At 41.0% G+C, this 24363-nt stretch overlaps 2 protein-coding genes across 3 annotated transcripts; one reads left to right on the top strand and one right to left on the bottom strand.

Annotated features, from left to right (window-relative positions):
* The first annotated feature begins 324 nt into the window (after positions 1 to 324).
* Positions 325 to 3001, top strand: cfap20 (cilia and flagella associated protein 20). Of its 2 annotated transcripts, none has more exons than XM_083770569.1 (6): positions 325 to 746; positions 1408 to 1487; positions 1590 to 1701; positions 1900 to 2088; positions 2492 to 2602; positions 2821 to 3001. In XM_083770569.1, exons 1-6 carry the CDS (start codon positions 663 to 665, stop codon positions 2821 to 2823), a joined length of 579 nt encoding a protein of 192 aa, XP_083626695.1. In that variant the 5' UTR covers positions 325 to 662; the 3' UTR covers positions 2824 to 3001. The 2 variants fall into 2 exon arrangements, with proteins under 2 accessions (XP_083626695.1, XP_083626694.1); XM_083770568.1 differs by having other exon boundaries at positions 2818 to 3001.
* Positions 3002 to 4092: 1091 nt separating this feature from the next.
* dgat1a (diacylglycerol O-acyltransferase 1a) lies at positions 4093 to 23846 on the bottom strand. The gene is made up of 17 exons (XM_083781155.1): positions 23398 to 23846; positions 20614 to 20701; positions 17470 to 17510; positions 16808 to 16893; positions 13576 to 13628; positions 12989 to 13094; positions 12596 to 12724; positions 11867 to 11941; positions 11114 to 11217; positions 10954 to 10992; positions 10521 to 10562; positions 9948 to 9992; positions 8912 to 9024; positions 8670 to 8735; positions 8457 to 8544; positions 8166 to 8228; positions 4093 to 7789 (listed from the first exon to the last, which is right to left on the bottom strand). Exons 1-17 carry the CDS (start codon positions 23697 to 23699, stop codon positions 7631 to 7633), a joined length of 1599 nt encoding a protein of 532 aa, XP_083637281.1. The 5' UTR covers positions 23700 to 23846; the 3' UTR covers positions 4093 to 7630.
* Positions 23847 to 24363: the final 517 nt, after the last annotated feature.

The raw sequence follows: 24363 nt of genomic DNA, 5'->3' as shown, positions 1-24363 counted from the left end.
CTTGTAAACAAGTGTAGGGTCGTCCACTCACACAGTTAACAGTCTTTGTATTGAGTTGTGTTTGAAATGTACTGTAATTCTGCAAACTGTTAATAAATATTTCAATCAATCAATCTTTAGCCTACAACATTGTTGGAGCTTCCAGCACTTTGATCTGCGTTTAGAATTCTGTTGCCACGGGCCACGGCACCAAAGATTCGTGCAAAATGTAACTCCAAACCCACCACAGAGCTCTATGTGGGTGATGAGCGCTGGAAGCATTCCGTCTCCTAGCAACACTGAGAAGAGCTGAGAGGCGAGGCGAGCCAGTCATACATAAGTGAGCCAGCGCAGCTACTGTAGCACTGACTGACTGCAGAAAGAAAGAATAATCACCACCATTGGTTAATTATCCTCTCCGGAGAAGTGCAGGGACTCGACGATACAACATCGTGCTTTAGAGAAATATTTAAAAAATAGTTTTTTCCGCTCTCCATAAAAAACGGTGTAATTAACATTATAACTCATCCGGAACGAGGAGTGTTATTTAGTTTCACACGGAACCTTTTTTCAGATACCAGATAGTACCAATTCCGTAAACAAACGTAACGTTAGTAACAGTTGCCTTGCTTCGAACCAAACAACAACACATGTGCGTAGGACGATACTAAGCACTATAGAACATGTTTAAGAACACGTTTCAAAGCGGATTCCTGTCCATCTTGTACAGCATCGGCAGCAAGCCTCTTCAGATATGGGATAAAAAGGTAAGCGGCACTTTGTAGCTGCTAGCTAAGCTAATGCTAACTACAAACCACCACACCTCAACAACCATTCATTTGACATTTGTTTAGAAAATGATTTATTGTCTGTTCATACATCAGGGTCTAGTTTCCACTAAAGTTACTGCCAGGTCATAAAATGTAACCTCGTGCTGCTAATGTCCACATTCCATACATATACTTAGTCTAAATTTAGCCAGGAAATTAGGATTAAACCAAATCCGTAATTTTCAGTGTCACTGTGTCTCTAATGCTTTTACAAAAACCATTAGCTAACGTCAAATGTCCATTTATCCTGTAAATTGTCTTTCTGTTACCTTGCTCTTGCTAGTGCTATTCAAATACAGCAACAGTAAAAGCTCAAAAATACATCTGTGCCACGCAGCACATTTAAAGTCAATACATTCAATATGCCAAACCTAGCAACAGTTATGGTTTGAGCTCTCTGAGAAAGTAAAGAAACAGCAACCAGCCTAATCAAATCAACAGTTGGTCATTTACTGAGCTACAGTGAGATTTGAAGTTATGATAGTTTGTCAAAGCGTAACATCTTTCTGCAGGCAGTTTGATTGCTTCTTTTGGTGTTGTTCAGCAGAAATGAATAAATGCAAACCTTTAAGGAAATTGTGTTGGTGTGTGGTCACAGGTCAGGAACGGTCACATCAAGAGAATCACAGACAATGACATTCAGTCACTGGTGTTGGAGGTAGAGGGGACCAATGTCAGGTGATATCATTTATCTGCCGTTGAACCTTGTCACAACATCACTAATCACTTCACTTAATGATTCTCATCAACCTCTCCAATGTGTCATTTTTCTCCCTACAGTACCACATACATAACATGTCCTGCGGACCCCAAAAAGACACTGGGCATCAAACTTCCCTTTCTGGTCATGATCATCAAGAATCTCAAGAAGTATTTCACCTTTGAAGTCCAGGTAACGCCACAGGATACTTATGATTACTGAAACACAAGCCAGTCACACACATTGACACTCCTATGAGAGTATGCGTATGCACACATATAATACACACTGCCTTCAAATGGTACGTTATGTGTATGATGAAGTCAAATGCATGCATCAAATGTGTCATCAAGCTCCCCCGTTTTCCTCCCCCACCCTTTGTTTCCTTAGGTATTAGACGATAAAAATGTGCGTCGTCGGTTTCGGGCGAGCAACTATCAAAGCATGACGCGGGTGAAGCCATTTATCTGCACCATGCCCATGAGGCTGGACGACGGCTGGAACCAGATTCAGTTCAACCTGACAGACTTCACCCGGAGAGCCTACGGAACGAACTACATCGAAACGCTACGTGTGCAGGTAGTGCTACTACACCAACACAGACAAATTCTACCTGGTCAAATAGAGAGAGACATTTAAGTATTGGTTTGTTGCTGTAAGCCACTGACCTTGATTGATGTAATCACCACCTGGAAGAACACCTGAGAAAGTGATTAGTAGGTGTGTGTTGTCTCAACATGCAGTTTTTCCATCCTTCAGTGTGCGAGAGAACTCTCAGATAATGTCACATGTACACACATCCCCAATTATGTGTCAGGTATGACGAGCCTTATTTAGCACATGCACAACATTTGCTAACATAACGTTCTTGTGCTTTCTCCATAGCCAAGACTGTCCCACAACATATTTTTCAGAGCTGAGGTGAACAGGTTGTCAAAACTTGCCTTTTGTCTCTCTCTCTCTGGTCACTTTCTGTTCTCAGATCCATGCTAACTGTCGTATACGGAGGGTGTATTTCTCAGACAGACTGTACTCAGAAGATGAGCTCCCGGCAGAATTTAAACTATATCTGCCTGTTCAAAACAAGACTAAGGTGAGCTACATGCAAACATAGATACACACATTTATGTTTAGTGGCTGTTGGGCAGAAACCTTGTATGTCCAAACATGTTACTTTTCAGACAATGGAAAAAAATACAACCTTTAAAACTTTAAATATTTATAAAATCCAAATGTAACCACACTTAAATCTTCTCTATTTTGGGCATTACATTTTCAATTACATTAATGTCACTGTTTTTCTTACAGCAGTAACCCGTCCCAAAGCCCATCCAATTCCAGACGTTAAGTGCATCTGTAAGATTCCCGCTGCTGAATATGTATATGAGAGGAATTAGAAAGATTTGTATTTTGTAAATGTTTGTGTGAATGTGGAACCATGATATATTTTCAGTTTCTTGTGTCACACAGCACAATAAAGATTTTTTATGCACTAATCGCATTTGTTTTATGCATAGCATAGTTGAGGAAACATGTTTAGCTTATGTATGGATGCAGAGGCGTTTTATTCTTGAACCCTAGCATCTCTAGATCTATTTTCTGCTAAAATATTTGGAAACGAGCGCAGACCAAGAACAGAGCCAACTCGAGTCGGGTTTAGATTTGTGGTTAAAAGGAACAGGGAGGTTCTTTAACCGGTATATAGCAGCTCTATTAGCCCGCTCCTTTTCCCCCTCTACACCAGGCCCCCCAGTCTGAGGGGTCCTCAGATACAGGGAGGCCGCCAAATCTTTGATAGGGACTTTTTAAACCACCTAAAATAGCAGATTTAGAACGCCTATTTCCTGCAACAAGGTTTGGTGTACAGGAAAAAGAGCAGACCAAGTACAGAGCCAAAGGTCAAGTTTACAGTATTGAGGGTTTAAGTAGTTAAATAAATGAAAACACAACGAATCCAATATGTAGTGAGAGTACCGGCTTCATCTCTCTAATTACATTCTGTTAAAGGACCTATAACATAAAATTCTACTTTTGTGTTTTTGGGGCTCCCATATGTGTTTTCTATCCCCACAAATAACCAATTTTGAACAATCAGGCTTTCATATCATATGGGTGTTTTAATGGAAATTGCTCTCAGGAACAGCTCAACTGATTTTGGCCTCATCGTGATGTCATCAATGTCACCCTACTTATATAATTCCTCTCTTTTTCAGTCTTCAGTTCCAAATTTGCATGTCCACTTTGTTTACAATGTCCACCATTGTTGATATTCCAAGCTGGCATGAAATGGAAACAAGCCTGGGTTTATCTAGCATCAGTATTATGTCTCAAATATTAAATAATCTGCATATCAGCACCCCACCACCTCAGGACATTGTGGTACTGCAGCTAAAACTGCTTTCAAAGTCCAGAAAGAAATGACAAGGCCTGGTTATATCAGTGGTGATTGAGGCTCAAACCATTAGAAATAAGTTTGAGGGACATGGACAATATGATATTAAATATTAAAAGCAGTTTTAAAATGCATGTTATTTGCGCTTTAATACAATACTGTCAGCAGGCAGTGTGAAAAAGAGCCAAGTCAATTTATTTTGTAGAATATAAACAAGGTTTATCAAACATTATTCCATTTGGAAAGCTTTAAAAAATAATTTCCCTCTGTCAAAACATTTTATGTTTCAGTTCTTCACTTTCTTTATACAACAGATGAACAAATAAGATTTATACATTCTTTTTACATTTCGTCAAGGTCACATGAATTTTAGAGAGGGAAAAAAAAGTACAATACACAGACTTCCCTGAAAGGCAAATGTAAATCTTCATTTCAAACACGGCATCAAAGCCAGTGCTTCTCATACCTTGTGCAACAGCACACAGAGTCACAGAGAGAAGGGAAGTCTGACCCACAAGTGAGAACAGAGTTCCCATGACAGTCCTGCAGGGCAGGCTTCATTCTCTCAGTTCAGGCTCTGGTGATACGTCCCTGTCGGCCTGTCCATCTATCTTTCTAGCTTGGAGGTAATTTCCCCAGTTGTCTAATCTAATTCACTTCACACTGAAAAAAGAATCTAAGTAATGAAGAAAATAAATGAGATGCTCTGTTGAGTAGGCAACGAGCCGATGTAACGGTAATTGTGAAACAGGACTGATTTAGTAAATACTTATGTGGTCAGCAGCACACATAGTACATAGCGGCATGATGAAGTATACTTTCCAGTATATACTGTAGGCTAGAAGGAATCAGTTCTTCACAGTTCGCACCATTACATAGGTGGGGAAGGTGAAATTAGAGAAGCGGCATCGAACATTTGACCACCTCCTTGGAGCCATCAAATGGCTTTAGACCAGTTTGAAAAGCCTTTCTAGCCAAGCAAGAAACATTTCATAGTGGATCAAATAGTTGTGCCAACCAACCTATACTGAACATGCCATGGGACCAGTTTTTGGTATAGGAGCAAATCCAAGTGTTGAATTAAATGATTGTAACTAACGGTAAACACAGCTACACAATTGCTACTGTGAAGCTGCAGTAGGTCAACAAACATCTCTATGCACAGATGCTTACTTCTGAATACATTTCCACATGTTCTGTGCTAGAGGACTAACCACCAAGAGTGATTGAAACACTTCTTGCAGACACATGCAGATAGATTACAGAGCTGACACTTCAGTTGGCCGATGTTTGGGTCAAAGATACTTGCACTGCTTGCAATGAAAGGTCATACTAATGGAAAGGAAAAACATTTCACCCACTGAAATGAAGCTATGACGATTTAACGTTGCCAAGCATTTGACTGCAACCCTAGTTGGAATGGTGCACTGGGTCAATTGATTATGAAAAAAAAAGTCTCCTACAAATCTTATCTTCCTATTATGCATTTCTCTCAATCATTGATAACCAATTGACAAAAGGGATGAACACATACAGTATATCAGGAAGTGGATTCAACTGATTATTAGACTTTTACTTGACAAAATGGTCATACCCAACTTATTTGGAAACGGTTGAAAAGGAATACCTTATCATTTGCAGTTATTTGCAGAATATGACAAAGCAGCAACATAAGCAAGTAAAATATGCAGAAGACAAATCATGCCAAAAATGAAAATGTCTTAACATGACTTACAGAATATATTAATAGAAATATTATATTGCTTGTGACAAGAGCATACATTATGTTTTAAAGTGCATAAACGAATATTTCTACAGACGTAAATCAACACCAATATTACCCTGGCTCAAATCACAAGTTTTGGCTTAAATTAAATAATTGAGCAAACATACAATACATATATAGGCTATATGACATAAGGTATAATCATTTAAGGACAGCTGAATATTACCACAGCCATAGCAGCAAAACCATACAAAGTTGAAAATAAAATCAATCTGGTAACTCTAGGTAACACCTGTATTGTGATTCACTGTTGCTTGCATTGATCATTTTCAGGTTTTACCACATGAACCCTAGTGTCCCTATTCTTGGCATGACATAAGAAAATATTCACAAAAAATATCACAAACATTTGCTGAAAATAGCAAATCTACAAGCTGAGTTGTGAGCTTGTAGATGGGTTATTTCCAGTGAAGACATTTGGTGTACTGTAGAGGGAAAAAGTGAAGGGGCTAAGTGCAGTGGGTGACCCCAGTCAACAAAGTTGGTATATAGGCTTTAAGTGGTTAAGAAACGAGAACAGTTTCCTGTATACCCCTTCATTTGTTCCCTCGTCACAACATTCCCTCCCTTCCTAACCATTTCACTCTCATAGGCGCCAATCACACAGTCTGGGCAGGGCAGGCCAGGCCAGAAAGCGTTTTTGGAGATGCCAGCACTACCGCTGCATTTGCCGCTCTTGGTTAATAAAGCTCTGAGATGAGCGGTGCACCTTGCACAAGAAAAAAAAAGGTCAGAATATTTAAACTTGTATGCACTTTTAAAAAGTGCTAAAAAAATGTGACGCATGGTGTGAGAGGAGTTTACAAAAACAATGGTTTAGCTGGTGACGCGGTTCTATCGTCCGTGTGTGTGATCACCCCCATAAGTCTGTCTTTCTAGTTTACTGTATTTTTCCTTCCTTGGTGGGAAAGGAAGGCATGAAACGTTACAAATGTGTATCCAGAAGAAACATAAGGAATTAAAGAGGGGAAGAAGTCAGGATATACAGTAATATCTAGTGCAGTAGCTACCACTATATTTGCAAACAAAAGATTTTCTTTGTGGAATGTAAACACATGTTGGGGACGTTTATCACAGCTGGAGATAGCCTCAACACATTATTATTGATTCTCTACTTCTTTGACATAGTACTAAAAAAAGTGTTTTTGGTTGAGATCTATTGTTGTTGTTCCAGCCTTGACTGTCCATTGCTAAATCTGTCATTTGCAAGGAAGGAAGCATTGGCCGACTTCCATCTCTCTAAACACGTTTACAGTCTTGATATCTTGACTTTATATTCACGTCAGTTGCTTGGAGTGGAGTAGAACATTTTCATCTTTTCAGCGCTCAGAAAGATTCAAGAATGGTATGTCACCAATATTGGCCTCTCCTGGGATCCTTAGCGCCATTCAATTATTAGTACCAAAAGGTCTTGTCTGAAAGAAATGCTTCTTGCAAATCAAAATGGCTAATGACAAGAGTCTGTCCACAAGGATCTCTTTCCAGCAGTTCAATAGGTGGCTCAAAGCCTACTTGCTGGTGACAGTGGATCCTAAGATCGGCTAATGTAATGACTGATCTGCTTGTAGAGCGGCTATTTTTTGTATAAATCAGGCTCAACACTGGAGATCGACTACTCCTGAACTTCCAAAAGCAGTTCTTTAATGAGTTATGATGAAAATTGTTCTACTACTGTACATCGAAATATAATATATGAAAAGATATGAGAAGATGAAAAATCTTCCGGTCTAGTTCTACATAGTGCAAACATGATTGGGTCTCTTAAGACACTTTCTGCTCCTGGGTTTTCCCTTTTCCATAATTTAAACTTATACATTCATTGATTTGCATTGTCCTGCATCTGTGTGTGAGTGTGTGGTTTTGTATATTTATTTTGTGCATGTGTTTCAAGTTATCTGTCCAGTAGTATGCTGCTCTGTTTTGTAGTGTGTGTGTGTCCAGTATTACGTAGTTGCCTCATTAGTTGCCTCATAAAGAAGTATATAGTAGTCATGGACATACATTAAGATGGCAACTGGCTGGCCAATGATAAGCGAGATCCATACAGCAGCGTTGCCATAGTTACCAGTCAGGAAGTGACCCACAAACCAGGCCAGAGGAACCTGCAGAGATAACACAAGATTACAGATCAAAGTGTGTGTATGTGCACAGCAAATCTTGTGCAAACACTGTACATAAGAAAGACATCTGAGACTGTGTATAATAGCTAGTTGAGAGAGAGAGCGAGCATCAAGAAACAGGTGTGTGTGTGTGTGAGTGTGTGAGAGAGAGAGAGGATTGTGTATACATTATATTGTCTGTCGGGTGGAAACCTCATATGTCCAAAACTGTTACTTCTCAGGATGCAAATGCAAAAGTAACAGATCTACAAGCTTTCGAGCTTGTGGATCTGCTACTTTTGATGCATTTGTGTGACGCTGTAGTATGATCAAGTATGGGCGTTAATTTACGAAAAACGATATGCTCAGCATGACTCACCTGTGCCATCATACCCATGAAGGCCCACAGTCTGAACATCTTCAGAGGAATGCTTACCAAGTACTGAAAGACAAACAGAAAAGAGATTTTAAATCTCAATGATAATCTTACCTGGTTAAAAAGAAAGAAAGAGAGAAGATGAAATGGATGTAAAGCGGAGAAGAGATGGAGGGAGTGAGACAGATATATATATGCGTACAGATTAGGATTAGAATAGGATACAATGAGGAAATATAATTATGTACGTGTGCAGCAAATAATCCATTGGGATTTAATGCTCTCTCAGTGTACCTCATGGAAGAATGCAGAAGCCAGGAAGACACAAGTTTGCGCCAGCAACTTGTTCATTCCATTCCTCAACATGGGCTTATAGAAGTGCCTGTGACACACACACACACACACACACACACACACACACACACACACACACATTGACCTGTCCATCATACCATTTCCAATCCATAGTATTCATAGTGTAATAACAGTATAAAGCCTGGTACTCACCGCAGACACCACTTGTGAACTGGAATATTCCAGTTGGACCAGAAATAGGTGACAGATTCAGAGTTCCTGCATCAAAGACACAAAACATGTCATGGTTTAAAGACATTTTAACTACTGTTCCTACCTTCTTAAAAAAGTAAACATTACTTATACATTTACCCTCAAACTGATTTATGTGTGTGGATATGCATTTGTGTGCGAGAGCGAGAAAGTGAATATGTGTTTTGTTTGTCTCCACTCACCACCAATCCTTGTAGAACTCCCTGTCTCCAAACTGCATCAGCTCTGCCACAAAATTCATGGAAGAGTGAAAGAACCAATAGAAGAATATTAACCATATCAAATGGTTAGGGACCTAGTAGAGGGACCAAAGGAAAGAGAGGGAGTGAAAAGCAATTTGAGGAGAGGAAGGTGCAAGGTAAAACAAAGACAGGCGGACCGAGAAAGAAAGGCAAATGTAAAGAATGATTGGGAATATGGTAAATGACAGGAGACGAAATTAGGAGTACAGTAGTGCATGATTTGCAGGTGGAGGAGAGGAGGGTGAGAGGAGAGAGAAGGTCGAAGGGGAGACGGAAAGGAGCAATTTACTTCTATATTTACGATGTATGCAACACGTGAGCTTGCAGATTCATCTTCGGCAATCAACAGTCGTATGACAAAGTATAAATCTGCCTTCACAGGGTTAAGGGGTTTAGATGGAATAATCAGAACCACAATGTCAGAACTAGATGGGGAGTCGATCTGGTGGTATTAACAGCATCAAGTTGCTGCCACTTATCGTGTATTAACACCAGAAAGCATGTTGATCTCTTTGTGAACAGATGGACACATCACTCTGTGCTCACTGCTCACTCTTAAATAACTCCAAGTCACTGATTTTGCAGTTCATTGTTTAATGATTTATCAAAAGTTCAACCCACTGTTAGTCATACTGTGTAACTTTTTCAATGCGCGTTCATGCGCGGTCCAGTCCGGTCTGTTTACCGCTGCAGAAAGAATGCCTCGTCTCTCCTAATCCAGGGCGCTCTCCGTGGTTTAGATCTGATGGATATACTAAGCTCTTCATTTCGGACTTCTCAACTGCCTCTCGTTCAAAATATGAACGCGATGGATTATTTAGCGATAATATTGAAACGAGAGAAAGGTAAGCAAGCAAAACAATATCTGTTTTTTTCCGGAACAGAAGGGGGAAGGGCTTTACAGAGTAAAAGCGGCCATGTCTTCCCGGCACCCCAGAGCTCCTATTTTGAAGGATTCGCCATCATGGTTACTCACAGCTAGTTTCAACAGGCGTTCCACCATCCTGGAAAAGTCCATTTCCTGTCAGAGATGGAGAGGGGCACATTATAGATGAGACAAACATGTTCCAATTAAAGAACATGGCGTGATTATTAACATATTACAAAATATCAGTACATGACATGAGACTAGATATTGTCTGATATTTTGTAAATTGTAATATTGTTGTTTGTGATATGGCATACGTGTTGTTTTTTCCTGGTTTTGAAGCCTGCTTTACAGTAAAGTATTGTCATTTTCTGAACTTAATGACTGTTCTATTATTTTACTTTACCCACATAGTTATTAGTGATGATTATTTATAAAAACAAAATCTCATTGTGTAAATTTTGTGAAAGCACCAATAGTCATCATCATCCCCAGATAGAAGAGGTATGGTATGAGGTAAAACATTGTCAACAGATGAGTCTACGCTTAGTGCATGGACATAACAAAAACGAATCTGAAATTTGTGCAAATTAGATCATTGTACAGTACATGGGAAGACAATACATAATGTAAATAACAATCCGAAATAGTGTGTGCGTGCGTGAGTGAGTGAGTGAATACCTGGAATGGCTTCATAGAATTCTGTATGGTAGGCACCATCCACTGAAACATATATACAAATATGTCATCAGCACCTAGAAGTTTGTAATGTACACATTGTACATGCTGGTATTGTAATCAGACCAACATTGATACAGAAATCAGCATGAGTAATATGAACTGAATTTTTGCGCGTCATTTATTCATTCAACCCACCTGTTGTATTAAACCATTTTGGGCGGGAACCCCTTTTGGTGTTAGCATTATGTTATGCTTTAGCTATTGAAAAATAGCAGATCTACAAGCTCATAGGCACGAGTTTGTAGGTCTGCTATTTTTGAAAAATCGAAGAACGACTGACATAGAAACATAGCTTTTTCTGAAAACTGTCAGGATGTAGAAGACTTTTTTAGAATCTGATCTCAGGTCAGAATGAGTTATTCATTCAACCTACCTGTTGTATTAAACCCACCAGCAACTGTGTGAAGAAAAGCTGCAACAGAGAGCAAATCATGATGAAGACACACGAGTGTGTTTCTGTGTATATGCATGGATGTGTGTGTTTCTGTGTATATGATATATGCATGGCTGCGTGACATTCTGTGCATTCTTACCATTTCTAATAGTCTTCTTATTAGGAATCTCTTTCGTACTCGACGGGACCGAGGGAAATTGAGCTGATAGCAGAGAGTAGGGGCAAAGACAAAGTAGTACATGTCTGCGGACACGGACACACACACACACACACACACACACACACACACACACACACACAACACACACACACAGTTAATATGTGCCATATTGGTGGGGTGACTGCATACAGTAGTTCAATGTCATGTTTGTATTCTCTGGATTGAAATCCCATGTATTTAAAAAAAAGTACCAGTTAACATTCCCTCTTCCGCCTACATATTAGACACACTCGCACTTGTTGCACATATGCTACTGGTCCATATCTCCAAGACAAATTTCTCCCAAGAGAGTAAATAACCTTGAACACACTACACTTAAGTATATAGAATATATAGGGCTTAAGTGGTTAAATTTGTTGATGAAGCAAAGGTTGTACTGCAGCTGTGCATAAGTGTCGTGGTGTAAGTTGTTCTGGTTAACAGTGTCACCCTAATGCCTGCAATGTAAATACAACTTAAGCTTTACGTTAAAACATCAGTATGTTATGCTGTCACAGTTGCTGCTGAACTCAAGTAGGTACTTCTTATAGGCCTTCTGGTGGCGTGCAGCCGTGCACAACCAATGTGGTGCTGATCAGTGCAGCGGTTTGCACGATTATCTCTGGCACAATAGCATAGTGAATGTTTTTGTTCATGTCTTGGTCTGTCAGACTGTTGTCATGGTTACCGTACCTCGGTAGGTGAGGTTGCCCGGGTAGGAGACATGAGTGCGCACTGCAGAACCATTGCAATGAGCTACAGTTGGACCTGGAAAAACAACACATGCACACTTAAAGACAGCATCACGTCTACTCTATGTGTAGTTCAGAACCAAATATATTCAGTACTGGTAAAACAAATATTTAAAGACACGTTGAGTATTGGTAGAACCTGTACATGCTTCGTCCAAATATTGTCAATCATCATTTGTTGCATGTGTGCTCTCACTGCTCTGAGATCACAGAACCATCCATTCACTCTCGTTGCATGGCAAATACATCTCAAAATCACACTTTTTGGACAAACAAAGCGATATCTTCCCATATAGGGATGCGAGGGTTCAAGTGGTTAATGTAAAATTAAAATAATAACGTCCCTATTACACAAAGACTTGGCAGCCCCCCCTGCAGTAACTCTGGGGACCAGACCCCTGATCTGGACCACTGGACTTCTGGCAGGTCTGAGTGAGTGCATGTAGCATTCCACCACAAGATGGCAGTAGCAACACTGTGGACTGCAGTTCAACTGATGGAATAAATCTATATGCTAGAGCTAGACTGTGCAGGTACATCTGCCAATCAATATACTGGAATTGTGGTTGCATGTGTTTCCAAATAGAAAGTGCTTGATTTATACCTGCTAAGTTAATTGTGTGTGTGTGTGTGTGTGTGTGTGTGTGTGTGTGTGGGGGGATATACTTACATGAGTTGGAGCGTGTCAGTTTCTTGGCCTTGGCATGTCTGATTTCTCTGCACCACCTGTTGGTGTCTTTGTAGGAGTACAGCTTGAGAAACAGCACAGTGTAGACGGATAGAGACGACACACCACCCACTGAGAGAGAGAGAGAGAGAGAGAGATACAAATTGCTTGAACCTGTGTTTATGCACAAGAGACGGCATCATGTCAAATAGTTTAACATACACCAAACGTCTGTGCACAGAGAATACCCGGCTTGTAGATCTTTTAGCTAAGTTTTAAGATAAGCTATTTTCAGCTTTAGGGTCAAAGAAAATAGCAAAAACAACAATAACAGTGATGTCCTCATAAGTATAGTAATACAAGTGTGTGTGTGTGTGTGTGTGTGTGTGTACGTACCTGGGGTCATGGATGTCAATATGAGTACAGTAGCTGCGGGAAACATCAGTATGGTAGTCAGGTTAAAGAGGTGTAGCACCAATCCTGTTTTTTCTGACATGGTACCCTGGAAAGAGAGATGGAGGGCACAGATCAATAGAATATATCGTCGCTGTTGGGTTGTATGTAATCAAATCATTCCTTTATAAAAAGATAAATTAAGGAAAAAAGAAAATAGCTGATCAGCTATTTTCAGTACTTTTATCGGACACTGTTGTATGATGAATTAGGGCAGTCATTTACGGCTGTAAGGCACCTTGCAGACATACAACCTTTAAGGCTTTCCTTACCGTTAGTCTCTGATCAATTACACATTTAACAGTTTAATCCATTCTGTGTGCTCTGTTCCAACTTTCTTTAAGGGAATCCCATTTAAATCAAACTGAAATATTCTATGAAGCCTCATTTAATACTTCATTGTAGACAAACTATTAGTAGCATTGTGAATGTGTTAATTTACTGATGTACACTCTTGGAATGTACAAATCACATTGTGGTGCATTGTGCCATTTTTGTTGCAAAGATTAAGCATCATTGAGAAATGTTACCACAGCCAGACGTCTCTCTAAGTACAAAGTTGCCATGATGAACACATTGGACCCTAGAGAGAAAAAAAACAAAAACATTGAATCAGCATAGACCATAACAGGTCCACTGTAATCATATCTTGAGTATTCGGCTGATGCCCTTATTAAACGCACGATGTAATAAGAAAAGTTATGTTAAGTTTCTGTAGTGAACACCCACAGAGCACTGTGACACAAACAACTAAAAACTTTATCTTAAAAAGAAATGCAACAGTCCTCCCATTATCATGCTGGTTGTGTGGGGTTCGTTGGCGTCATCCCTATGTTTCCCACTTACCTTAGGGTTAGATAAAAGGGGAACATAGAACCTGGGGAATATAGATGTGCTCCTGGTTTGTTCAAGTTGAGATTAATAACTAACCTAGTGGGAGGGAACCAGATGGCAGGACGATAAAGATAGTGGTGGAGGATAGCTGCCGAACGTGGGAGAACAGATACTGTACTTGAATGTCAAAATATACTGGCAACAATCTAAGCCAGTGTAACTGCCCATTATTTTCACGATGTATCTTCACCACACTTGAATGTCAAAACCTACAGGCAACATTCTTAACTGTAACTGCCCAGTATTTTCACCACTAAGTATTTTGTCATAATTATGACTGAGTATATTCGTTCCATAGTAACACTGGATAATGGATATTATAATATCCAGTGCTCTTGCCCACCTTGTTGATTCCAGTTCGTGCAGATGTTTTCTATGAGTGGGTAGGTACACCTGCCAAGTTGAATTGTGTTTTTTCTGTGTGAAGCATATTAACGCATCTATTCATATGATCCCATTGCATGGAACCAAGCGAGTATGCAGGCTAAACTGGTGCCTGTGTTTGTTCTGACGTACTAACAGTTCGACAGGCATTAGTCCGAAATCCTACCCAAATCCCTAACATAACCCTAACCCGCCACGGGTTAGTTTTAACCATGTCAGGAGCCACAGGTGATTTTTTACCTGCAGCACGGGTTAGTTTTAACCCGCAGCAGGAGCCACGGGTGATTTTAACCTGTGTCGGACTAATGACTGTAGGACTGTTGGTATGTCTAACCACAACGGCTTAATGGCCTCACACCATGTGAAAAGATTTATGATTATGAATGTTGTTATGCATCATCCTATTTTGGTACAGTTTTAGGCACATTTATGGCTTTATTGTGTGTACTGTAAAGGGCTGTCCACACCAAGAACGATAAGCATAATGGTAACTATATCATTTTACAAATCGCTCTAATATAACTTAAAATGAATGGCAGCGTCCACACCACAAGTATAATGACACTGGCAAATGATATCATTGGAATCACTTTCAAAGAAATCTGATGAACAATATAAACACTGACAGCCAATCAGAATCCCAGTACAGGGAAATTCAACACACTCACATTCAAGTTTGCAACTTTACACGTCATCTTAAATCATTGTGGATGCTCACATTACTATCATTCTCAGTGTGGACCCATAACTGTGGGTAAAAAAAAGATTGTCACTGAGATACAGCCCTCCTGTCACATCAGCCTAAATACAGGTTGAATGAACACTAGCTGTGAAAATTATCCAATCTAGCATTGAGATTAAACACCAATTTCTGTACATGTTTCTATGTTTTAAACATCTGTTCAATCCAGTGTATTGTAGTAGTGTACAAGGCAGAACCTGATTGACCTGATTTCATGTTTTTGTTTCATGTTTTTTTTTGTTTTTTCTCTCTTATGTTTGTTTCTCTGTCAGTTTTATGTCCCCCACTCCCCCCCTGGGATAGGCACAATAAGCCATTGGCTTCAGCCTAAACCCTTTCGGTCTCTAAAAATTAAATAAAAAAAGTGTAAAAAAAGTTAAAAAACACTAAATGAATACATGTAATGTAATGTTTTGCTTTTTTTGGTTTGTTTTTTATGACCAAAATAAAACTGAACTGAATGAACATCTTAAGGATTTTGCACTCTTTGACAATAGACAACACCTGTTGCATAACGTTTGCCATTTCCCTGTCATGTCTATCAGGCAGCAATTGTGTAGTTTCCAACCTTGAATGTGATGGCTGGCTCCAAGAATTTTTTTGCTTTGCTGGTCCGACAATCAAAATGTTTTCACACATTAAAAAAACAATCACATACGTGTGAAGTGAGGGGCGCTAATATATTAAAGTCTAACTCGTGTTGATTAGGTGATGTAATGGTGATTTAAAACAAATGGTGCCAACACAAACATTAAACACCATTAACAATAAAGAGTAGTGATGCACCGAATATTTCGGCCGCATAAAATATTCGGCAGAAAATGGCTAAAAATGCATTTTCGGCCTATTCGGTTTCGGCCCGAATAGGCAGAAAATATATCACTGAATAGTGTATACAATTAATGCATTCAAAAGAGCTGAATAAATGTTTTATGGATCCATAAGTGATTATTATTTAAGTTAGGTTTTGCCATAACCATAACATAACATTTGTAGAATCAAACTCAGGTCTTAATGGGTTAAGTGGGGATACTAAAACAGCGATATTCAGTTACACTTCATACCAATTATACTGTGCCGGTGTAGGTATGACTATGTTAAGTGATAACCACTTTCAACATGGCATTATAGGCAAAAGCTTTCTAAATCTTTCAAATTTTCCAAACATCTACAAGCTTGTAGGTCAACTATTTTCGCTATTTGTTGTACAACAAAGTATATAATGCTTAAGTGGCATTCTGGACTAGACCTGTCTGGCTGGAAACATTGTGGTTGCAAGGACTGCACTTCTGACCTTTCAGGTACAGGACTGTGTCACAGTCATTACCATTATTGAGAGATTATTTATTCTGTACTTACTCTGTATAAACATACTATTTTAACTAGTGATGCACCGAATATTCGGCCGCAGAAAATGTTCGGCAGTTTTCGGCCAACTTTTTCCTATATTCTGTTTCGGCCAAGAATTTCCCTTTCGGTGCCCTAATAAAGAGACAATATGGCGTAAACGACACATTATGACGTACATTTTCCCTTCATTGTCAATGCATTTACTAAACAAACTTTGAACTAAAGACGAACATTAAAACTTTGTATAGTAGGGGCTAGCGCCCCTCAATAAACAAAACATTTAAAAAAAGTTTGTCAGAAGTTGTCAGACATGGACCTACAGATATAAATCATGCCCTGTGAAACATTGTTCATTTTGGAAATACAGAGGCATCAAAGCAAGTGTTCCATACCTATGATCAAGCAAGCTGCCGGCCAGCTATAGGGGTCCTTTAAGAAGAGAGAGACTACTTGGATGGGGTCAACCAAGATCCCATACCTGGGAGGAGAGAGGGCAAAGGGGAGTTCTGGAAGCTGTTGTTAAGGAGGCTTCCAGAATATTGAGATCACAGAGAGACAGATTTAAAGGGATATTTCACTTACAAATAAAATAAACATCAAAAAAGTCTGGCCTGGGCCATGGCTCAGGGGTCCAGGCACCTAGATACCTTGGCTGGTAATCCAGTCTGGCAGTGTGCCGCAGGTTCGACTCCCGATCCCGACGGCCTTTACTGCATGTCACCCCCCCCCCCATCTCTTTACCCATTTCCTGTCAACCCACTTTCAATCTATCCATCTACAAAAAAAATAAAGGTAAAAGCCACAAAAAAACTATATCGGACAATATCGGTAACAATAGAGAACCAAGGACGGGTGTTTTCAATGAGCACATCATGGTTAAAATGGAGTTTGAAGTTACAAACATGTTTGAAAGTGTAATATCCATTTAAGTATAGAATATAACATTAAAGTACATGATATAAGTGGTCTAGGAGAGGAGTTTAGAATAGGATGGGGAGAGTGGGGATAGGAAAGATGGGAGATAAACATATAGCTTTGACACAATAATACTCACTTTAAAAGGTTCTCCAAGAAGAGGCGTGCATTGCTGAGCACCTGAGACAAAACAAAACATAAAGTTCAAGATTAGATTGTATACCAAAGTTCAAAGTCTAGACTCTAGTTTTATCACATAGGAGAACCAATATCAATGATCAAGGTCACACAGATTAAAACATAATCTAGGTTCCCCAAGTTATTTTTATGGCACTTCTTGTACTGTAAACTGTAAACTGTAGGATGATATGCCACCGAGGGCACCAGTTAAGAAACACAAATTAAGCCAGAGCTGTAGTTTTTGCATTCACTTTTACTCCAGTGACATCACTGGAGTAAAGGTTTCAGCGAGTACAAATACAGCTCTGATTCAGAGTCATGCAGGAGGCTGGATATATCTATATATGGCAACTAATGGAACATCTGTACTACAAATATATATACAGATAATGTCGAAACTAAATGATCAACCATGTAATCATTTGAGGTTGCCCTTTTCACTGATCCCTAATTCCTGATGCTCTTGATCTTTTTTCAGTGTACACTAGTACAAGTACAGCATGTGTTTTAATTCCTGGTCATATTAGCATTGTGACTTGTTATCTACCCCTTAGCCTCGATACCCAGGCTTTCATTTCGTCTGCGCGAAAGATGAAAGCCTGGAAAAAGCCGTGGGCTGAACCAGTCTAAAAGTGGGAGTCAACCCTTCCGGGTGGGCGTCGCTCTAAATGATGTGACGTAGCGCTGCACTAGGGGGGAGAGGAGGGGCCGGGGGTGACGGACAGATCGATGAGATCCAATCAGGGTGCGCGCATTTCTGAGGCGCGACCCTCCCATCTAGGCCAGAAATGTCTCTGCTTAGGTCAGGCTATCTACCCCTAAATGGCTAGGAGGATGAGGTTAAGGAACGGAACTCATGACATGTCATGTCATGTTGCATGTCATACAGAATGCAAGAAAGCACATAAAGGAACACAACAAGCCTAATGCTTGGGAGTCGGGACCCTTATTTTAGCTCCAATAGAGGACTGTCTGGCTTAAATAACCCCTGTCCCAGTGCCCTACTGTCCTGAAGTTGGACAGAAGAATTGCAAAACTCTGGTAGAGATCCAGATCTGCTTGGCAATAGGCCACTGAAGCTGCATGACCATTACCAAGCAAAGTCTGACTATAGAGACTGGACAGTAGCAAAGCTTTAAAGGACCTATAACATAAAATTCAACTTTTTCAATTTCTTTTGTGTTTTTGGGGCTCCCATGTGTGTTTTCTATCCCCACAAATAACCAATCAGGCCTTCATGTCATATGGGTGTTTTAATGGAAATTGCTCTCAGAAACAGCTCATCTGATTTTGGCCTCATCGTGATGTCATCAATGTCACCCTACTTTGTATAATTCCTCCATTTCTTCAGTCTTCAGTTGCAAATTTGCATTTCCACTTTGTTTACAATGTTCACCATTGTTGATTTTCCAAGCTGGCATGGAATGGAAACAAGCCTGGTTTTATCTAGCATGAGTATTATAATGACTCAAATATGAAATAATCTGCATATCAGCACCCTCTCCACCTCAGGACAGTGTGGTACTGCAGCTAAAACTGCTTTCAAAGTCCAGAAAGAATTGACAAGGCCTGGTTATATCAGAGTGGTGATTGAGGCTCAAACCATTAGAAATAACTTTGAGGGACATAGACAATATGATTATTTAATATTAAAAACAGTTTTAAAAACATATTTCAGGGAAGAGCTCCACTCAACAGACTAGGGAAATAACGTTTGCAGTCAGCTCTTAACTTCTCAGCATTTTAGTTCTCTCCATCCATGCTGGTTGGCTCATCTTAGCTCTGTGCTGCATTTATCATGCCACAACTAGCCTGAGCTAATGTGTTCTGGTGTAGAGGGGGCGGGTTGTGGCTGAGATTTGCACAAGCCCTGATTGGTTCACCGATCTGTCTGTCAGCCCCAGTCACTCCTCTCCCCCCTAGTGCAGCACTACGTCACATAATTTGGAGTGACGCCCACCCGGAAGAGTTGACTCCCACTTCTAGACCAGAGCGGCCAATGCGTTTCACCAGGCTTTCACGAAAATGAAAGCCTGGGTGGCTATGCCACAAGAAAGTAAACCCTATATTCCAAGATTCTATGTGCAATTTACAGGAAAATTTACAGGCCCTGCATCTTGCTGTGTGGATAGATGCATATTTTCACTGCCAGTTACAGTATAAAGCCCATCACACACAGTCCACGACCTCCGCGCGTCAAAACAGCCACCTCCATTATTTTCAATGAACCTATCGCACACCGGCGGCGTCCGACGCGCGCTGGCGCCTCGCCTGACACGCCGATAGAACCAGTTCTATTTTCCAGGCGGCAACGCGTCGCGCTGCGTAGGACGGAGCCGGTGTGTGTTGGGCTTTAGTGAGACGTGAATACTTACAATCTAGAGTGGATACGAGAACCATATTAATAAACAGGTTTTAAACTCTATGCTAAATTAAAATTAATGAATTGCATTTTATTTATTTATTTGCATTTAAATTAAAGTACCGGTAAACTACTGGATAGTCTAACATCTGCAATGGCACAGTACAGCTAAACAGACGGGTTCACTTTATTTATGACAATGAAGTTCATTGTATGTCAACAAAGTCAATGTATGGAGCCGGTGAAAATGTGACAACTCTGTCAAACCTTATCTGAAATGGTAGATACAGGAACTTAAAATTAATGGTAATGCGGTCAGTGGTTGAATAACTGTTAACTGCCCCAATGCAGACAGATATGAGTTACAACAGTTAAGTGTGTGTCACAAGCAAGCTATCAATATCAGATTAAACATCAAACACAGCATGTTGCATCACAACTTTAACAACACTAGTGAACAATGTGACAATGTATGAGTCACTGTTCCTGTTGGTTTGTGAGTCAATACTACTCACTTATACAGTATAACCTTAACCCATGTCTAAGCAATGACTAGTCTAAACTAAGTATGCACCCCCACTCCATGGAATATACAGTGTAAGAAGGAGGGCAAATGGCAGAGGGGGAAGGTGTCAACATCTCGTATAATTCAGTTTTGGCACATCTGCGACTCACATACCAGGGGCGTGAAAGAAGGGCCAACGTCAATGTGCCGCAGTGGTGGGTGGTTGTACTACTCACCAGCATAACAACACACCAGTTGAGGATCCCTCTGTAGTTGCTGTAACCACTGGTGGAGCTGAGGAGGGACTCTTGAAGGACATGACAGCTACAGGCGCACACACGCACACACACACACACACACACGGTAAACCTAATAGAACATAATTGGCTTACATTCATTTCATGCGATAAAATAGTTTGTCCAATGTGTGCGCGCACACACACACACACACACACACACACACACACACACACACACACACACACACACACACACACACACACACACACACACACACACACACACACGTTGAAGGTTCAGAATCATATCGATTTTTTTCCCTCCCTCTGTGTACTAAATCTCTCCACTAAACTGACTGTGTGAACTTTGGCACAGTGTTAGCGTTAGACTATCAAATGACGTGCCAGCAGGTGACCGGCTATTGCCTTGACGAGCCCTTGACCACATATCATTTATTCAATTTGATTATGGCTGACTGCCGGACTCTGGAGACCCATGTTTCATGTCCTTGTACCTTCCTGACCTCAGCTTCCTGTCTCTCCATTATTCCCGTGTCACTTTTCTCTAAAGTGTAGACAAATAGAAAGACAGAAAGAAGACGGGAAAGGAGGAGTATAGGAGAAAAGGTAGGGAATGGTTGGTGAAGGACGAAAGAGGAGCAATGACATGATAGAAGGTTGGAAGGAGGAGGGGAGGTGCAATGAGGAGATCAAAATGAAAGGTCAGATGTCAATCATGTCAGAGACACAGACAGACAAGTCTCTGGGGTTTGTGTGATTTTGTGTAATCTTTGAACCCTATTTACTATTGTACCATACTACTGGCTCACTGGCAGGTGAGGCTACGCCTGTCCGTTCAACGCTCCTCACCCTGTGGGTAACCCCAGCCCCAGGCACATTGATATTGGGACCAGAACCAACATAGGGACACGGGGGTTAATGACGGTTAGACTTCATGTGGCTTCTCTCCATTTGACAGCTGTTAGGAGAGGAGTTTCAGAGACGTACGTGCCAACGGAAATGTAGGCAACAAACAACCGAGAAATTATGAAATATGACACTGTTGTTTCGCAACCCGTTGTACACAGGTCAGGAGGGTGGGGCAGGACAATTTTGCATTCTCAAAGGGTTTGGACATTACAAATTCTGTCCAGCCTATTTGCATTCATAGCTAGCCTGCATAAAGTGATCACCTCAGTGGCAGGGTAAAATACCCAAATAACGCAGTCGCACTGTCGCACACCCTGTACTTCATATTTTATCATAAATTCTTCATATATTTCTAATCTTGTCGGACTCTCTCCGACAAGAAATCGTATTGCATTACATTTCTGACAGTAAGTTGTAGACTTATCATCCCTAACCTATATCTAAAACAATATATTTCTACACTGCTGGTTACGATGTCCAGTATATAACAGCACTGTTTTGGCTGGGGTGTGTCTCCTTAACTAAACAAAGTAAGTATTTGTGCTGACAGTTTGTAGACAAGACTACATTACACTGTACTGTTAATCCTACATGGACTTATGTTGAGCTATTGAACATTAGTCAGCATATTAGTCAGCAAATAAGGGAATAGGATTTCATTAGCTTCCAATAAGGGTCTAGTTCCCAGAATTATGTATTTTCATTGGACAGAATACTAGACTGTGGGACATCACAGTAATCTATTTTTAATTGTATTGCAGTACAGCACTTTGGTCAGCCTTTGCTTGATTTTACAAGTACTTTATAAATAAAAGTGACTTGACAACTTGGATTATTTCAACTAGAATTTTAACCCTCCAGCAAAGGGTTATCAAGAAAACTAAACATGGATGACATTTCCAATTTTCCATAACTGCAGTCTGAACTGGAAACAGGTCCACACACACACACACACACACACACACACACACACACACACACACACACACACACACACACACACACACACACACACACACACACACACACACACACACACACACACACACACACACACACACACACACACACACACACACACACACACACACACACACACACACACACACACACACGGTTGATCTATTCTGATTTAAGAGTACATATGTAGCAGTTCACTCCACTTATTTAAACATCCTGGTAGTGTTGTACACACACACACACACACACACACACACACACACACACACACACACTATCAACATGGGAGGCTGCAGGTTCAAATCAGGACTGGGTGGGAAATCTAAGAATAGATGACATGAGGCTCTAATTTACCTCAATTCAGGGCCCCCAAGGTCCAGACCAGACTAGTACAGTGATTAACAACTTCATCAGAAGCAACTCACAACAAGTTGTAGCTCGGGTCCATAGCTAAACAAGTCGCAACAAAGGTATTCTTGACTGAAGTCTCAGTTCTGTTTCCAACAAATCTTCACACACCATTAGGCCAGCCGCCAAACTGCATATATATTTGGACACTAAATAGCTTCGGATTTCAGAAGAACAAGCCCTAATAAAGTGTAATTTACCACAGCGTACGGAAACATTTGCTCACTGTCAAAGTGCAAGCCTAGTTCATGAAACCATGATATGCGTGCAGAATAAAGCGATCTTATGAAGGGAACCATATTACTGTTGATTTATGATGATGGATCATGTTCTCTTAATCTCTTGACATAAATGTTTAGCCCGTACCGTTTGTGTCGTCGTGCAACTTTGTCTCACACCGAAAATACGTAGCTGATCTATGCGTATGCGGCGCGTTGTGAACTTGTAGATCGGCTATTTTCGGTAGCAGCAGCAGGGGCTCACCCTAGTCTCGAGGCGATATCTTCCACGTTGCTTCTCTCCTTCCACGGACTGCGTGGTGAGGTGGGAGCCGGACTGGGATGCTGCTGCAGCAGCTCCCTCTCCGCCACCTTCCCGTTGCTCGTCTGCGTCGTGGAGGAGGACACCACGGCTGCTGCTGCTTTCACTTTGTGATCGGCCGCCCCGGCGGCGTGCGGTCTGCTGCTCCCGTCCCCTTGTTTCGGATGTGTGCCGCCGACCGTGATGGTTCTCCTCCGGCGAGGGGCGGAGGGGAGTCCCGACATCGCGGCTCTGGTGTCGCCCATTTCAGCCGGTGTTGCCGTTATCAGTTCTACCTGGTGGTGGACATGTTAAAATGCTGTGTGTGAGTGTGACCTGAAGCTTCCCACTGTCCCCTCCTCGGAGTCGGCTCCCTGTGTGTGTAATGTATCTGCTCTGCTGTCGAGAGACTGATTGAAATGATTTGACGCCGCCACGCCGGACGAGTTGTTGCCAGATTGGAGGGAAAGAACGCCGAGGTGAAGGAAGCCTTGCAGTTCAGAACTTCAGTTCAAAACTGGGTTGCCAGGTTTGGTTAGAAAACTGATATCCCCCTACACGGTGCTACATTCAGTGAGTAGACCAAGTGGTGCACAAACTGCACATGCATGTGTGGCAGTCTGACTGGTCAGAGGCCAGGACCTCTGGTTCTCAACCTGTGTGCCGACCCAGGACCCCGAGGGGGTCCCCAGATGATTAGCTTAATGTGCAAAATTGTTTTCTCACTCAACAGTAAACAAACCAACTACAGTAAGCGTCTCACATTGATATAGGACAACTTGGTACTGTAGCCTCCTAGGGGGATATTTCTCATGTTATTTTAACAGGCTTAAAAACACATCTTGCGGGGGCACGGTGGCAGAGTCGGTAGCCTAGCTAGAAGGCCCTTTGATTCCCGCTGGGGACGCTGTGGGTGCTGGGGGCGTGCTC

This window comes from Protomyctophum parallelum, assembly GCF_964188405.1.
Source record: "Protomyctophum parallelum genome assembly, chromosome: 1".
Lineage (NCBI taxonomy): Eukaryota > Metazoa > Chordata > Actinopteri > Myctophiformes > Myctophidae > Protomyctophum > Protomyctophum parallelum.
Note: the sequence above shows the minus strand (reverse complement) of the source record. Positions and strands in the feature narration are given on the sequence as shown.